Source organism: Podarcis bocagei (assembly GCF_964188305.1).
Source record: "Podarcis bocagei genome assembly, chromosome: 10".
NCBI lineage: Eukaryota > Metazoa > Chordata > Lepidosauria > Squamata > Lacertidae > Podarcis > Podarcis bocagei.
In genome coordinates, this window is record NC_138135.1 from 39,373,743 (window position 1) to 39,391,978 (window position 18,236).

The 18,236-nt window shown below is 39.2% G+C and overlaps 1 protein-coding gene and 2 long non-coding RNA genes across 3 annotated transcripts in view; 1 reads left to right on the forward strand and 2 right to left on the reverse strand.

Annotated features, from left to right (window-relative positions):
- Window positions 1-54: 54 nt before the first annotated feature.
- Window positions 55-2,219, reverse strand: LOC308596152. Its single transcript, XR_014012371.1, has 2 exons — window positions 1,882-2,219; window positions 55-1,232 (listed from the first exon to the last, which is right to left on the reverse strand). It is a non-coding gene; the product is annotated as an uncharacterized lncRNA (long non-coding RNA).
- Window positions 2,220-2,402: 183 nt separating this feature from the next.
- Window positions 2,403-18,236, reverse strand: part of PLXNC1 (plexin C1) — a 55,836-nt gene continuing 40,002 nt past the window's right edge. The window contains exons 22-34 of the mRNA XM_081212205.1: window positions 17,366-17,490; window positions 15,748-15,946; window positions 14,696-14,842; window positions 13,421-13,598; window positions 12,706-12,809; window positions 10,259-10,310; window positions 9,219-9,262; window positions 9,011-9,118; window positions 8,402-8,565; window positions 8,044-8,191; window positions 6,323-6,463; window positions 5,778-5,852; window positions 2,403-4,158 (exon numbers count right to left, since the gene is read on the reverse strand). Of these exons, the coding sequence (XP_081068331.1) occupies window positions 4,024-4,158; window positions 5,778-5,852; window positions 6,323-6,463; window positions 8,044-8,191; window positions 8,402-8,565; window positions 9,011-9,118; window positions 9,219-9,262; window positions 10,259-10,310; window positions 12,706-12,809; window positions 13,421-13,598; window positions 14,696-14,842; window positions 15,748-15,946; window positions 17,366-17,490 (1,620 nt within the window). The 3' untranslated portion in view covers window positions 2,403-4,023. The remainder of the gene's footprint in view (window positions 4,159-5,777; window positions 5,853-6,322; window positions 6,464-8,043; window positions 8,192-8,401; window positions 8,566-9,010; window positions 9,119-9,218; window positions 9,263-10,258; window positions 10,311-12,705; window positions 12,810-13,420; window positions 13,599-14,695; window positions 14,843-15,747; window positions 15,947-17,365; window positions 17,491-18,236) is intronic.
- LOC308596147 lies at window positions 4,165-4,739 on the forward strand. Its single transcript, XR_014012366.1, has 2 exons — window positions 4,165-4,398; window positions 4,488-4,739. It is a non-coding gene; the product is annotated as an uncharacterized lncRNA (long non-coding RNA).

An 18,236-nucleotide genomic window follows, 5' to 3' on the forward strand; every position in this document is an offset into this window, starting at 1 on the left:
ACAACAGCAATAGAATTCAAGAAAAAAATGTGTGGGTTTTTGTGTGTGTGTGTGTGAGTTCTTCTAGTTTAGATTATAGGAGGAGATCCATCATGTTGCACTAAAGCTTTTTTTTCTAACAAGACTTTTCTCAAGTCACTTAGGGAGTGCAGTAGCTGTGTGGAAAAATCCCCCTTTCCAGTTTGATCATGAAGTTCTGCATCTTTCATCAGTACTGTGAGCTTAAGGCTGGCATCATGTAATTAAAAATACTGAAACAACCCAAAACATTATTAGTTGAACCCTAACAACCCGAACAACTAAAGGCAGGTAAAATTCTGGGAATATGATCTCTGCCTTTATAAAGTACTTTATTATCTGCACTTTAATATGATTATAAAGGATATCAAAAGTAATCAATATTTTAAAATGATTATGAATTATGGATATATGCTTTTTACCTTTATACCGAGAGATGTGTGCGGTGCAAAACAATTTTTGTTTGTTAACAAAAAAGGTGAACAAATCTATTTATTATAATATATTTTTGTAAAATATACTTCCTTGTTGTGTGTTATTTACTTGCAGCAGTGATGTAAGAGCACTGATTTTCTTATTTTAATATAGGGGTAGATAATTAAAATATAGGGGTTTTTTGTTCCTACCTAAGTGCCCTTGGTTACCATGCAAATAATTAAAAATGCACTTAGTTCCTTTTCTTCGTGCAACAGTGAAAATACAGCTTTTGTGATGGCGTATGTGTTGGAAGTTGCTCAGAGTTTCATGCTGTTCACCTAATGCCAACCAATTTTGGGTTCTGTGTCTAATAGGGAACAAGCCATGCAGAAGAACGGTCATTTTTCTGGTGGTTCTAGATATTATTTCAGATATGAAATAATCTACAGTTTTGGAGACAGACTCAACACTGACTGTAGATGAACTATGGTGGCTCTGCCCCTTCCTGCTGTAATCTAGACAACTCTTGTCAAGCAGTCTTGCATGACAATTCATTAAATTTGTTTTCACAAGCAGTTTGGTTAATCTTAAAACTATCAGGTAATCACAGAGAATCCAAAAGCTATGGTTATCGTTTTGGGCTGTGGTAAATGTTTGCTATGTCTTGAGTAATTGGGTCTAGGGAAGAAGTGGAAGATTTCCTCAACAAACTGATGTCTGGTGGATGAAGAGATCACCTCAATTCCTGAATCATCGATGAACAAGTAAAAGGAATATTCACAGGTAATCTCTGATCCCTTCATATGCTGTCTGTAACTTTAATATCAAAGTGCCATGTATGCTGAACTGCAAATATTAGAAGGCAGCAATAAGGTCTAGAAAGCATGCAAGGTATACTTAATGCACCAGGATATATTATTTTAGAACAACTGTGTCACTATACTTGTTTGGCTCTGAATAAGGCTGGGCCTTCTTTCTCAGGTTATGCATATAAATTGGGAGTTCTTTCCCAACTGGAATCTTAAGTCAGACCATGGCTTTGTATAGAATACCAGCCAAATTCCAGAAATAGCAGGCCTAACAATGCTAAGGATGTGTTATACTGTAAATGACATTATGTGTAGCAATTTGATGGTAACACCACAACCCACTCACTGTATTAGATGCTTTACACTTAAGTAATACAGAGGCCTAGCGTGAGCTGATATGAAATGCTTATACACTTCCAAGGTAGCAAAGGGGCAGCAATATTACCAACTTGTCATTGTGTCACATAGCTTGGGACCTGCATGTTCATTGTATACAGATTCCAGAGTCTGTATTTCACTCTGATGCTTTTGGTAAAACAGAACAATCATGCTGGTGTCTGCCAAACCTAGAGCATAACCAAATGGGTCCACTAGTCACTTGGTGAGGGCCCCATTTTGATGTGTACTGTCATTTCACAGCCTCACATGGCAAGATCTTCAAAGTGGCCAAAAGAGGTGCTATATCACCCAGCCTCTCTTGGAAATGGCTGTTCAGCTACATGGAAGAATTTGGCTTCAGTCAGTGATTCCCTCCTTTGCAATTTGGCAATTTGGTAGGGGAAGAAGGGAGAATATGTGTAGCTTAACTTCTCCTGAAACTCCCAGTACTCGTCCAGAGCTGCCACAACCGAAGGGGAGGAAGGACAAAACAAACCTTAGGCTAGTGGGACTTCTCTTGCTAATGGCAATGACCTGCATTAGCAACTGCAGTATTCAAAAATTGTGATATAAACCTCCAGCTGAGAGACCAGAGAGGTATGGAGAAAAGGCCATTTCATACCACTCTAGCTGAGTAGTGATACACTGTTCTTTTCCTTTTGTAAAGCAGGGGTTTAGCTATAAAAGTCTGACATGTGTTCTCACTTTGAGTTGCTTTGAAATGTTGTAGTTTTAATTATATATACACTTCAAGTTAAACAAAAAGACAAGTTAGCAAAATAAACAACAAATACTTTGTATTTGAAATAAACATCTCATGTAAATATCCAATGTATTTTTCATCAATGCATTTTTATACAAACATCATTTTCATAGAAGAGGAGTTATTAGATGTATCATGATCAGATGAAATATTTACCTGCATACGTCTGAAAATAAGTTTTGATTGTTTTACGCAGTTTACAATAAGTGTTATAATATCCTTTCATCTGCAGATTGTCACAAATATTTCGTTTCACTATTTAGTTCCTCTGACTGATGCAAGATACTACGGTTATCAAGCCAATCAAAGGTTCTACAAGCAACAACACAGCTTGACACCTACATTAGTTTCATAAGCTAAGGTAGAGGTTAATATCAGAGGTGCACTTTACAAAGCAGTTCCGTCATGAAAAAATACCTGCATTGTTCCTGGTAAGACAACTCTCCTATAGTGTTGACCACTGTTTGTGACTCTTCCCATTCATTTGTATTGCCTGCAGAAGTGACCTGCTAATTTGCTTCCCAATGCCAAGATAGTTGTATTAATTTCATTGATTGTCACAGTCTGCACTTCTAGCATTTCTAACCTGCCAACTCGGCATAACACTTCTTGCTTCTGCTAAAATGGACAGTGGGCCATGAAAGCTTGTGTGTACTACTGTAGCTACCCCAGCTGGAAAACGTGATGCATGTACTTGCAAAGCTATGTAGAATTTATTTTGATAATCCTTCCATTTACCATTTAAAAAAATATAAACAACTGCAGGTACAAAATAAATCAGAGCACCCTTTTCTGCCTCAGAAGAGTCAATTAAAAATACCTTAATACTTAGTGGTCCCTGAGTTTGTTTTGAAACTTATCTATTGTCTATGCAGGGGGAAGAAATGTTTAGAACATACATAATGCTGGACACAGCTATAGCAATTGAAAATTCCAGTGGGATGTGAGCCAGCCAATCCATTCTGCATGCTTCTCCACAAGAAGGTATGTAAAGTGTCCCATATCATTCCACGTCGGTTACAAACTATTTTCTTGGAAAGCTGCAAATGACTTCAGCAGGCTGGGCCTCCTAGATCCAGTGGTTATGCTTCTTAAGGCTGCCGCACCCAAGCATCTGGAACATACTGCATGTTTGTGCTCATGTGGAACTTAGAGAAGGAGGCTGTCTGAGGTAAGGAAATTATTTTGGCAAAGTGGGCCTTTGGAGCACTGTGCTGAAAGTCAAATGCAAGCAGGTTGTTTTTATAGATTTGTGGCTCAGGGCCTTTTTTTAAAAAGCCAAAAAAAAAAAAAACCAAAACACCCCACATCAAAAGTGGTTAAAACACTGTCAAAATTACTTAATGTAAGATGTTCCCTGGTGCATCAGACCAAAGGTCTATATCGAGTGCAGCATCTTGCTTCCCATAGTGGCTTTGATCTGGCAAGGGAAATCTGCACATGGCAGCAAGCTTCCAGTCCTATGCGCCTGGCTGCATATTTACATCAACAATGTAATGTTTATCCAGACTTCTCTGAGATGCGTCTTCGGTGCAGCTAGCGATGCTCATTCCCATCTGGACTTACAGTTGCTGTAGACTACTAATGCTTGAGGAGAACTTGATGCTTTGAATGCAGTAGCAGTTTTTAAAGTTCATACTAGCTTAGTAAGGGAGCAGTTGATTCATCTGAAATCCACTTGCATTTTTTCTTTTCGTCAGCTAAGGCTTTTATATACAGCAGCTGCTTCTGTGCTTCTTCCAGCCCTCGTTCTTTCTCCAATTTATTCAGTATCTATGGAAACAAAAGAAATGTGTGCAGCCTTATTTTCACACATTTTTTCAGTGTCACAGTAGCTCTGCTTGAGCAAACCACATTCCTTCTAATGCCAGCCTATGCATCTTGTTGTTTATAAGTTTATTGTCAATCACAAGATAAAACACTTCCTCTGACAAGAGCTATCTAAATTAAAAACCACAAACATTTAGCAAATGCAAGCCCAAATTTATGTAATGGTAGCAGCACAATATGAAAGTAAGCATATCAATGTACAACAGTCATGAGGAAAGATACAGCCAATATAGGAAAGCTGTCCCGTCCCCGTCCCCCAGTGGCATAACAAGGTCAAAACAGAAATTTGTATCCATAAAATGACTACATCCTTTATTTGAAAGCCACAGACTGAAACCTTTTCAGCAGCTGTAAGAATAGGGTGTGATTTGAAGGGGCATGTTTATACTAAGATGATTAATCAGTCACATTTTGGAAGGTATGAAATGGGGAGGGGAGGGGCCCAGTTATATGTGGCATCAAAAGTGTTTAGAATTTGGATGAGTAAACAGGTATTTATGACAATAAGCTTTAGTGAGACTTGGTCACTGCTTTTTTTATCGTATTGCTTAACTTGGGTAAAGGTTCCTGTTTCAGATCCTACCAGGTACCCCTTCCTCTGTTCTCATCAGACTAATCCTTAGTTAACTATCTGTTCAGCTCTGACTAGCCTGACACAACTCATTAAGCCACTACCCCTGACATGCGGGATAGTTTGTGCATTATTAAAACTGCCATAAGTAAGTTTTATTTTACCTTACAGAATTTGACTGTAGATTAAAAAACCACTGATTAACAGTGATATGCCCATATATATATGTAAACAGAGCACATTATAAATAAATGGGTTTAAATATAATATACAAGCTGAACTGTTCTACAATTAAAACATTCGAGTAAACTTTAAATAGTAAAAAGACATGCCTTACATGCAGTGGCAGTCCTTGGGGTCTCAACTTTCAGCAACAACCTGTGCAATGCCAATCACCTCCTGCCTTCCATTCTACATAGTTTTAGTGACCTTGAAGCTCCATGCCCAGTGTGATTGAACTAGCTGTACTCCCCTAAAACGGACTCTCTTATATGGCTTATTAGGATGTAATGTCAAACTGTGGCTTGGTTAATATGTGGTCCTGTAAGCTTTTTACTTCACCCCACTACTTTTGTGGCAATACATTGTTGCTACTTCCAAATTATTGTTTATATTTTCCCTGCAAGTGAGACTTGCGAGCCATGGTTTGATCAAGTTTTGCAGTTCTGTTTTGTAGGGGAAGTGCAATACATAGTTTTCTATTCCATCTTCAATGTGAGCACTTTCTCCTCTTGTATACTGATTAATTTCCTTTTGTGTCAAACCTGAGGCCTGCTCATGTACATGAACCAAGCTGTATATTTAGCTCCTGATCAAAAAGTACATGTGCACTGTACATTGCTCATAAAGTGGTCTGAATGTTTACAGACTTCCTCAGTCAACCACTCAGACGTTTTGCAGCCCCAGGCACAGTGTAGTATAGATAAAGGGCTTACTACTAGACATTTTGGTAACTAGAGAAAGAGAGGGAGTGAAAAGAAGAGGAACTTACATCATCGTAATATCTTGCTATGTAGTGGTAAATTTTAGTCAAGGCTGCAGACTCATTAAATTCATTTTCATGTTTCTGTGAGGGGGAAAGGAAAACCGGTGAAACAATGCTAACAGTATATGAAATAGTTAATAATGACATGGCTTGCAAACAACATTGAGCCAAACCATGGCTGCGTGCAAGCAAGCAGATGTATGGCTTTCTGGAGTGAAGATCACAGCCACTGTGATACTTTACTGGGCCTGCTACTGCACGGGTGTTATGTCCCAATTTAGGCTCATGGTATTATCTACAGGTTTGGACATCAACACTGTGCCAAACTATGGCTTAATGCCTCAGTAGCATTGTGGGAGAAACACAGTGGCCACAATCTTTGCTCTAGGAACTGGGTTAATAAATATGCAAGGTGAGGGAGAAACATTACTAGTGTCTGCAGGGCACCATTGGGATGTTTCTCATTCAAGAGGCCAGTTCTTGCTTTACAGCCAAGGCACAGCATGCCGTCATACCATCTGAATAGGTGGGCAGAAACAATGAAATGATACCTTAGATTCCTGAGTTAAAAATTCTTCTAGCTCCGAAGTGGACAATGAAGGTAAATCCCTAATTGCTTTATAGAAAGCTTTAACCTCTTCTTTGTAAAGTGGAATATCTTTCGCATAGAGAAGTTTGTTTGTTGGTGCTTCCTTTAAAAAAGAAAACAAAAGACAACTATTGTTATAAATGGTCACAGCTATGCTGCAATTTTTTTGGGATTCCTGTGAAAATTCAGTTAATTTCTATACACTATCTTTCAATATAAATAATGTCAGGCTGCCTTGCAATGTCAAACAATTAAGGCACAGAATAAAATGGCAGGTTTACAGCATTAAAACTGTACAGCAGTTCAGATTTTAAAGGCCCCTTTTTGGTAGTGAGGGTTAGAATTATAGTGTTACAGTTATTATCATTTTATTAACAAAAATGGTTTCTGAATGCTGCAATGGATTGTGATAGTTTGTTTTAGTTACATTTTTGGTGGTGTACCTTTTTATTACAGTATGATTTGGTGATGGCCCCTTGGCTAAGCAAGAAGGATATTAAAGGCCGGGGAGAATAAAAAGGTCTGGCACTGAAAAGACAACCATCTGTGGGGTGAACATCAAGAAGGGCAACTTCCCATTTATCACCAGCTGGGTCCCTTGAAAGAAGGTTACCCACAGTGTATAGATATGTGCATGTAGAGTAATGAAGACTATGCCTCATGTTTTGTTCTCTGTTGTCATTTTCTTTTTTAATATTGCAGGTGTTGAATAGGAGGGTGCTAAAAAAGGCTTCCAAATTAAAACTGCATTAGCCATATACAGTGAGACGCCATGCCTGTGACAAGCCTCCTGTTCTTATAGTCCCAGGCGGGCAGCAAAGAACAGGAGGTTTATCAAGCACTTAATAAGCCACAATTCATGGCTGGTAGTGGTCTCTGTTCAGCCTTGTAGGTTACATAACTTCTGACCCACTTTTGGTATGGCAACCAAAAGAAAAAGAAACGCTACAGGAAAACAGTATTGCTGGGTTTTCAGGGTGTCACAGAAATGTGTCATTCAAGAAACCACTTTATTGCACCAGTTCATTACAAGTCAAAGGGAAGCCTCTGGGTAGCTTTCAAGTTTCAACCACAGCCACTTGTTCAGCTGCAAAGGGAGCTGCATCTTTGGATTAAATTTTAAACTTTAAACAGGGTTAAGCATTAAAATATAACAGAGCACAGCAGTTGCTTTTTCATGAGCAGTGTTGTGGAAGCCTGAAAGATAAATCTAGCACTTCTGAAATTTCCATTCTGACTTTTTTTGCACTAACCTAAAAAAACTTTAAAATAGGAAATATGTTTCCTGTATGCAAATCAGATATTTGGTTCCATTATCGGATGTGTTTGTGTGTGTGTTAAATGTAAACTACTTGATCTCCCACAGCTTCGTCTATTAAGTGAACCTGATGCAGCAAGGATTGTGATACACACAACTCCAGATGCCAGATAGGGGCTCATTAACAATGTAACTCCCTTTAGTGTGCATGGAACTAATCCTACAAAGCACTCTGAATGTGAAAACCTGCACACTGAAGTTCTTGCAAGTTCAGGGCATGCATGTGAAGTGGAGTGAATGTTGAATTACAAAAGAATGGTCTGGAGTAAAATGATTGCCTTCAGTAGGGACAGTACTGTGGAAAAATTGGTTTGGAAGGTATCGCCTAAGGAAAGGGTGTGTATAATATGAAATCGAGATACTACCTTTCCCAGTTGTTGCTCTGATAGAGAAAAGGCATCCATAAACGCTTGTGCAATTACTGACAAACAGCCATCAAGATGTGGAGTCTTTTTAATATCAAAGACAAATTGAGGGTTCTTCAGTATATTCACCCAGAAGCGAAGAGGAAGACTGGCAAGAGAAAAGGCAAACTTCAAATTAATAATGTTTCAGGAAAAGTTTATTAATCCCACTAAAAGTAATTTAACATCAGCAGCCTAATAAATCATCATGTCCTCAGTTGATAGTATAGTCCCAATGTGCCCTTCACTGCTGAACATGCTGCCAGTTCATGCATTATTATGTTTGAGTTTTACATGAAGCACATTCGTAAATATATACCTGTTAGTTTTCCATATATGGACCACATCAGGGTCTGTAATTTTCTTATTTTCAGCCTGAGCATCCAAGAAGTCAAAAAAATACTTGACAGCAACTGGGGCTTTATTGTTTGGTAAAGTCCAAATGCTCCTAAACAGCTCTTCAACAACTGAGTGAATTGCAACCTTTGAAAGAAATAAAAAGGCAATGGTTTTATTGCTTAGACAAAAGAGTTTCTGAGATGTAAATTAACAAAACAACGAGCTCCATCTATCAAGGATAATTTGTGCAACAAGAATGGAGCTGAACACTTCAGTCACCCATTCAAGACTGGCACCATCACAATGTATAAAAGCCATTTCTCAGTGTTCTCTTATAGTTCAGATCCATCTCAATGGGAGGGGCAGCTCTGAATGCATCTGTACGCAATAATTCTCTTTTCATGTAAATGAGTGGGGAAGCCCAGTTGAGCTGCATGTGCCAAGAAGAAAAAAAGACCTATAGGTGGTCACTATAGGTTCTACAATCTCATTCTGTGTTTTTAAGTCACATCAGTTAATTGCTGCCTCTTTGTGAAGCTTCTTAATCTTATCTTTTCTGGCCTAGCCTTAAATAAAGTTCAGCACTTACCTTTGTAGAAAGAAGTTTAGTAAGATACATTTCCTTCACTTTAAATTTTTGTTTTCCTTTGTGTTTTGCACCCTGTGTATCTTTGGCTGCTTCCGAATCTGGTAATATCTGTAAGAAAGGTATACACAAATGTGCATGCAGATGCAGTGGTTAAGGGAGGCAATAATATATAACAAAAACATCTAGTTGTCAGATACTGCTGACTTACCAGATGGCAATAGTCGTTCGGGTATTCCCCATCTGAGAAACATGCTTAAAGGGGGAAAGAGAGAATGAATGAAATGCACACAGTGAAAGGGATTAAGCAGTTGCCAAGAAAGGACATCCAGGTAATCCATGTTTAATTATGTTCCTGTGCAGGACCCTGAGGTTGTGTAATTGCCACCCTGTGCTCCTTTGGGAGGAAGGGCGGGATATAAATGTAATAACTACACAACGTAATTCCCACCACTCTGTGCAGTAAGAAGACAGGCCAAATAAATTATCTGTATCATTGGCTTTACTGCTCCCTTTTGCCATCTTCTGTCACAAAATATCATCCCAGCCCTCTGGGAGCAGGAAGAAAAGCAGAATGAAACATCTGCTGTAGCATTCTGTTGCCTTCGTGAAACCAACCCTGCATCAATCCGAACTATGAGGCTGATTTCACAATGTGTAAAATTACAAATTTCTCTTGTGCCTTGTCTACTTTGGCCTTAAATGGACTCTCCATATTCTCTGCAAACATACAAAAAAGGGTAATATTATCTTTATGACCTACATATAAGCTTCCCTGAAGCATCCGGCTGTATGCTTAATGCTCTTTTAGACTAACGAGCTTATTCCAAAATGGGGAACCTGTGGCCCATTAAGCTGAAATCAGTCTCAGCCAGCATGGCCAATGGTTCAAGATGGGGGGGGGGAGAGTTGTGCCCCAATAACATCTGGAGGGCCACAGGTTCCCCATCCTTGTGAATTTCGTCAACTTATTCTTTTTATAGATCATAAAAGTGGACCCTTCACATAAATGGCTGCTTCAGAACTATGGTTCAAATGGTCTGCTATATACTCATAGCTCTATAAAACCCATTACAGTGGGGGCGGGAAACCTGTGGCTGTTCATATGTTGCTGGACTACAACTTCTGCCATCCCTGACCATTGGGCCTTTCTGGCTGTAGCTGGTGGGCGTTGCAGTCTAACAACCTATGGAAGGGTCCCTCACCCTGCCATCACAATTATATATATCAGGCTTGTATTGGTTTCAGTACCTGATAGATCCATTTTTTTCTTAAAGATTTTAATAGTTGCTCCATCTGAAATCTGAAAAGGAAATAAAACAGCTTTTGTAATATGCATTTTTTTCTAAAACTACACGGTTCCTCAAAGTTCACATGATCCACTGCATGTGACTTGTTACTTTCTTCCCAGCCAGCACAGGTCAAAGAATGCATTATGTTCTGTGTTCATTTCCCCACTCTGAGGCTTCCTAAGTGCAAAGTTAGAGTAGCCATAGGGTTTTTTCTATTCTGATGCAGCCAGCCAGCCATGCTATAAAGGCTGACGTTCCTAAAGGGCCTTATATTTTGAGATGGGTGCAGTACCTTTTTTTTTTAATGTAATGTGACATGCTTATCTGAAAGCACGTGTATCATAATGACTGTTCACATGTCCTGCTAAGGCATAAACTGGTCACATTCCACTATGCATGAGCTATGTGCTGAAGCATGCAGTCCAGGTTTTCCCATTAATCAAGTGGGACAAAAAACCTTGGAATGGCTGGATTAAGAGTTCCAACCAAAACAGTGCTCAAAGGCTGTTAAAACCATAAACACACTGGTGAGCCAGACTGTTATCTATATAATGGGTCCAAAAGTAATCCAGCTGATAGCTGCAGTGCTCAGCAGTTGAATGCTGCGTGTTTGAAAACACAGTGCTTCCCTATTGCTACTCAGTTACTGAAATGACTTGCACAGAATAGGATACCTTCCAAAAATGGGGGAAAGTGAAACTGCAGCAGCTGGCACAGTGTAAAGCTTATCCTTTACCAATATAATCCTGCAGTTACACCAAGTTTTAGGAAGTGCAAGAAAAATAGATTTTGTTCAACTGATGAAATGTTTGATGACCTGAAACAGGAAATTTACAAAAACTGAAAGACGAAGAACAGGAAAAACTGGGTTTGTTTTTCTCGTTTACTATCAGATTATTTATCCATCCAGCCAAATATTACCAAGGCCAAATGGCAGTGTCTCTTCCAAATCACAGGCAGCTGTGACTGAAATCTTTTTAACTGTAGATGGTCGTGATTAAAACTGGAACCTTACGCATGCACAGCATAATCTTTACTACTGAGCTATAGGGCTTTCCCCAAATACAAATAAAAGAACACGTAGCACACCCAAGCAGAGGCAAAATGAAGATAGCAAAAACAAAGTAAAGATAGCTCGAAATAAAATCTAATCTCTCAAGGGGCACAGGGCTAACAAAAGGGTAAATAAAAATTTAAGTACAAGAATATATGTTGTGTATTTTGTGGGTGAGTACTTGAGATGAATTTAACTGGATTTATGGGGGGAAAGCATGGCAACAAACTTCACTTCCCTCTGTGATGAAGTGCTAAACGTCATTGACAAAGGGTAAAAGGGAATATACTATTCCAGGACTTCAGTAAGGCTTTGAAAACATCTCGGATTACACAAGCAAACAAATTAAAGGGAACATAGGAGAAATTTTGTCATTTTGTCTACTTGGCAAGACACCTGGAAAGGCAATGAGTAGATGCAACTCATAGGAAGCAGACCAATGGTCCATCTAGCTCAGTACTGTCTACACTGATTGGTAGTGGCTTTCCAGAGTTTCAGGCAGGGAAGTCTCCCAGCCCTACCTGGAGAGGCCAGGGATTGAACTTGGTACCTTCTGCATGCTAATCAGATGTTCCAGCACTGATCTCCTTCCCCAAACCACAGTAGGAAAGAACACGGTAACACAAAGTTCTGCCTCAGACTCAGTTAATTCTAGTGACCCCAATCCAACTAAGAGCAGCTATAACTAAGAATGCTGAACTTGGTGGGGCTTTGACTTGTGCTGCACATACAATTGAAACCATTTCAGTAACTTGATTGTGACCAATTAAGTCCCTTTCATTATGCTGGAAACGGTTTAGGAACAAGTTTAAAAGGCTTAACTTTCGACTGGTCATTATTTTGATGACATTTATGGTTGGCATGCAAAGGTTTCCTTTTTTCTCATTTTGAATTTACTGATTATAAACACTCAGTACTAATGCTTTTTCAACCAAATGTGCATGGAAATGTAGCTAGGCTAACAGTGTAATCCTGTGTCTTCTCACAAGTACTATGGGATTTGCTCCCAGGAAAGAATGCACAGAACTGCAGCTTAAGTGACTTCCTATAGACCCACATCAAGTATGTGATGGCATTAGCAAGAGAATCTTGGTCCAGTCTTTCAGCTAGACCATATGACAACTATTAGATACAGTATTTGAGAAGATCATGGAAGATCATAGAATTTTAGAGTTGGAAGGGACAACAAGGGTTATCTAATCCAATTCTCTGCAATGCAGGAATCTTTTGTCCAATATGGGGCTTGAACCCATGACCTTGAGATCAAGAGTCTCATGCTCTACCGACTGGGCTATCCCAGATTGTCCTTACAAAATAGAGATCTTCAAATTATTAAGGATTTTTGTTCTTACCGCATAATGGCGTATGGTATTCAGCTTGGTAATTCCATTTTCCAGAATCTCAGAGGAACTATCTATGTCCAAAAGTTCGGTTGTTTGTGCACCTGACTGAAGAGCTGCCAAACAATTAAAACAGTTGCAATTCAAACATATTCTGTGCTTTGATTCTGAGATGCCACCAGTGGCTTGCGAGGTAACCCTATCATATTTTGCCAGTCTGTTAAAATTCTCATAAGAGGTCAAGATGCTAAAAGTACTTGCACTGATGATGCTGGGTTTGTGAACCATTTGAAACCATATTTCATTCCTTCATGGCCACATCAGCTTCTGTATCACAATAGGGTTTTGTGAGCAGCTATTGAGGTGGATCACTACTACCAGTGCTGTTCTGGTTATTCCCAATGGATCATTCTGCTTCAGCTAATACTGCAGCAACAGAGACTGTGATACTGTGCTTGTCAAGCATTTAATTTGCCCAGTCCTCAATAGGTTGCTACATATTACATAAGGTAACTGTAATCCACAAATGACAGAATTTATTTAGTTAAAACAGATTGGTTTTAATGAATTCATAGTAATTTGTGGGTCTCATCTGTTAACAGCAGAGACATCTTCATTTGTGGTTTTTCAAAAACCCATTATTAAATTCTGTTCTCAGAGTAAACAAAGGAAAATAAATGTGAGATTATAAATTTATAACAAAAATAGGGCAGTGGCAGTGCCTTACCCAAGGCCATTTCGTTGAGCTGAAGATCATAAAGAGAGCCATTCTTGTTCAGAAAGACTTGCAAAATCTTCTCTTTGGCTTGCCCTATGGTGTCACAATCCAGGACGTTAACTTGAATTGTCTGAAAAGTGCCTTCACACTCACTTTGTGGGATATTTTCAAAGACAACATTTAATTCCTGAAAGAGAACAAATGTTTAAACACAATGTAATTTACAACCCAGATTTAAAGCACATAAAAACCCTTGGTGAATAAAAAGATAACCACCTGCCACTGAAAAGACCTTATAGCTGGTGCCAAGGAAGTCTTTCTGAAGAGCCCATTTCATAGCCAAGGTGCCACCACTGAAAAAGCACTCTCCTTGACAGCCACCTGACTCACTTCGCTTGGAGCAGGGCCTCCAAAGATTATCTTAGTGTTCAAGCAGTCATATGTAAACCACTTATATGCAAATCATTATCATCTGTCTAAGCAAATCTTGTATTATGTCAGAGGCAATTAATATAGATCTTTCAAAAACATGTTTTCACACTTCACAGTTACTCAGTCCCAACTGAGCTAGTGTGCTAAGTTTGGGCCACAGACAGCAGAGTTCAATCTCATACCCAAAAGCAAGCTGAGTGGACTCGGGCAAGTCAGCAACCTGATCTAGTCATAATGCTAAAGCATAGTTTTCATGTATGAAATAACTGCCTCTTATCTCTTCTGATGCAGGCATGAAATTGTAAGTATCTGCTTCCAGATAAATAAATTAAACAGTATTTTATTTATTCAAACTGGTGTTTTTAGGTATGGCCTATCCAAATAATATAGGATCAGAAATCACAATTTTATCTTTGGTTGTTTGGACAAACTATAGATTAAGCTCCAGTTTGTCATGGTTCAGATAGTAAGATAAACTTTGGCTACTTGGAAACAGAAGTGCTTCTGATCTTGCAACCATACTGGGAAAGTTGATGTGAGAGTGTATTAGCTTGAAGCTTGTTAACTGCAGCCAGTATCTCTCAGCCTCAAGATAATCCATCTCTAAAAACTAAGTGACCTATCTCACGAATTATAGATGGTGTGGAGAAAGCAATCTGGCATTTTTTCTCTCCCTCTCATAACACTAGAATCTGTTATGAATGTCAGTCTATGAAGAACCACAATTCGACCGTAGACTACATATGTGAGACCACTTCTTGATCTAGAATTCCACCCCTGCTTAGCCATATAGTTTCTACCATACAAGACTTGTTGGTTTCATTTGCTGGACACACAATTAACAAGACATACCACTGTATTGAATTCAGTTACTTGCCACAGTAACCAGTCTTCATTTAGTGTGTTCAAGGCCTTGCAGGTTATTACATCCACAGGGCCCCTGTTTATCCTTTGATTTAGGGTTGTCACAAGCATATAGAATGGATCCCCAAATGTCTCCTAAGAAACATAATGAAACACAATGTTATTGAAGAAGAAGAGTTTGGATTTGATATCCCGCTTTATCACTACCCGAAGGAGTCTCAAAGCGACTAACATTCTCCTTTCCCTTCCTCCCCCACAACAAACACTCTGTGAGGTGAGTGGGGCTGAGAGACTTCAGAGAAGTGTGACTAGCCCAAGGTCACCCAGCAGCTGCATGTGGAGGAGCGGGGAAGCGAACCCGGTTTACTAGGTTACAAGTCTACCACTCTTAACCACTACACCACACTGGCTTATAGTTATACCCTCTTTTCTATGCATGACAACTTATTTGTTAAACGGGGGAAACCAGAAAAACTGCCCTGCTTAAAGTCTGCTGCAAATAATAGGCATTTCCATGTAGGGAAAGACATGAACCCTACATGCTCATATATTTCTTCACATCTACATATAATGTATGTGTAATGGGAAGCGGCAGCCAGCTGCAGGATGCAGTTATGCATACATTTGGTGGAAGAGACACATGTGCAATTATCACAAAATACGTTCTACCTGTATGCTTCACATTTTTGCCTATGTACATGTGGCTTCTCTAAAAAAAATATGAAGCAATGTTTGAAATGGTAGATGCCACAGATGAAGCTGGAAAGGCTTTTTCCTTCTCTAAACAGCTCATTTTCCTACTCCTCATCTTTTACCCCAAATATTTATGAGTGTTCAAATGTGGGGTTCCCATTCATTTAATGATTCAAAATAAAACCTGTTCATGCAAACGTATTCCACTGAACTGAAGGGGACTCTTCGAGTGCATGCATGGTACTAAGTACTGAACAAACTGCTAGGCAAGAAAGCTGCTGTACATGCACATCACAAGTGGTTCCTTCTGCATGAAAACAAGTATAATGAAAAGATACAATACTTGCCCGAAGAAAACCAGAGAGGCAAACAGACATCCAGTTTGTCAGCAGTTTTTCTACCACCGACTCTGTACGCCTTAGCAGCAGCTTCGGTTGTATATTGCTAGACTGTTCCATCAAATCCCTTGTCAAGACCTCTAGAATATGGGTTAAGTAGACTAGGTTTGTTTGTAGTGCGATCGTCAAGAAAGATGCAAACAAGCATCTGTTTATAAAGAGAATAATAAATTTAATGACAAAAAGAGGAAGAACTTGAATATAAGCTAATATGTAATTCTGCCTACATCATTACCTAAGTAATAGCAATACTAACTCGATTTATATGCTGCCACACTCATCCTGGCAGCTGTCACATAAAAGTTGAAGGAAATACCAGCACTTCCAAAATAAAATAAAATAAAATAGAACTACTAAGAAAACCTGGAGAACAATAAAATGGAGGATACAAAATGCACGATCGCTTGTTAACATAAGACAGTGAGTATAAATGGTCCACATGACAAAGCTCCAGGAGTAGGTCTCAAATTAAACCAAGACTTGTACTGTCCATAGACCTAAGAACCAAAATGCCAGTTTTAAACTCTGTCCATCACTCTACAGGTAACCAAAGAAAAGGACATATGGCAGGAACACTGTAGTTATTTTCTAGACCAGCCTTCCCCAATCTTGGGTCTGCAGATATTTTGTTGGACTACAACTCCCATCATCCCTGACCACTGGTCCTGCTAGCTAGGGATGATGGGAGCTGTATTTCAACAATATCTGCAGACCCAAGGTTGGGAAAGGCTGGTCTAGACCATTAAACACTGTGCTGCCAACTTTTTGTATTATTTCAAGTGAAGGAAAATGATTGCTGGAAGCTCCTATGAGATGAATAAGTAACTTGTGTAAATTATGCAGCTAAAAAAAGGAACCTCCAGTTATCTTCAATACCTGGAATTTCACTTCAGTGGAGACGAATCCTTAACTTGGCCTGCCACTTCAACCCTCAAAACACCCCAACCCCACAACTGCAAGGGTTGGAGAGAAGTGAGTTAATTATCTTACTGGGTGCCCCTTTGTATTAGCAGTGTCCTAGCTGTCCCCAGTTTTGGTTTCTAGCTATTCCATCCAGTCAATCTTCCAAGTCGTTTAATCCAATAAAGCCCAGAATGTCTATTAGTATTCACAAAACAGAAGTGATTAACACCAGTGAATATGTTAATTTCATTCTACAGAAGAGTGCCTTAGTGCAATTTGGTCTGCATATTCTGTTTCAATATTCTAAGTTACTGAACTCTTAGCAAGATTCCAATATGTTTCTTTCTATTTCAAGGTAATTACACAGACATAACAGTGAAAGTACCTCTGTAAGAATCAGATACAGGTTGTATTCAACCAAGTTTTATTCAGAGTAGATTCATTGAACCAATGAACATGACTAAGGCAGCTCCATTAATTTCAATAAGTACTCTGAGCCAAAACTTCATTGCTTACCACCTACATTTTCTTTCCAGAAATTTGACTAATGAGATTTTTTGGAGCAGTGTGAGGGATCAAAGTCAACAGAAACACAACATTTCTATATGTGCAGGTTGTTCTTTCATGTTTCTACAACTTGAAGAATCTAAGTTCTGTAGCATACCTGTCTTTTACAGAGAAGGTTTTCTGTTTTTCAAGCGTATGAATCAGAGTAACAAGAAAATGCTTGTTACAAATTAAGGCGTACAATGCTGTAATGCTTTCATCCTTCTGCTCAGGATTTCTGCTCTGAAATACATGAATTGTATGCCTGTTTCTTTGTTTTTAATATGTTCGTTTTATTTTAAATTATAGCTGCAAGCATCAAATACACACACAAAAAATGTTGAATATAAAAGAAAAAGATGTTCAGGCAGGCAAGGTAATATTATTTTAACCAACCACTGCTAGGTACTGCTAGGACAGGGATGGGTTGTTTCCAAAGGATGTTGGATGCCAACTCCCATCAGCTCCAATGGGCATGGTCAGTGCTCAGGGAGATGGAATTGTAGTCCAACAACATCTGGAGGGCCACAGCTTCACCATCCCTGTTAGCAGGTTTTTAAGATTCACTGTATTCTTTGTTCTCTGAAAAAGAAGAGCGTAAGGATTTCAAACTTCATTAACTCCCGTACAGCAAGGATTTATAGGTATCCCTATCAAGCAGCTCTCTTATATTAAGGATTTATAGGCATCCCTATCAATAACAGCTCAGAGAGCAGATAGCTATGAAGGCTGTGCAGTGGATTCAGTTTTGTCCCGAGGCAAATTGGGCCTATTTGGAGGGACCTGAGCATCAACTCGGGTTCAGACAGACATGGATCACTATGAGTTGGGCGACTCAGAGTGATCTGATCTGTGACTGTCAGGGGACAGACAGGTAAGAGGTGTGGGAAAACCTTCCTTTCAACCTGGCTCTTCTGTCCCCAGACTGCCCTCTGAGAGTGCAATCCTAGGGGAAAGGCACTCCTGGTCTTCGTAGGAGGAAAGGCACA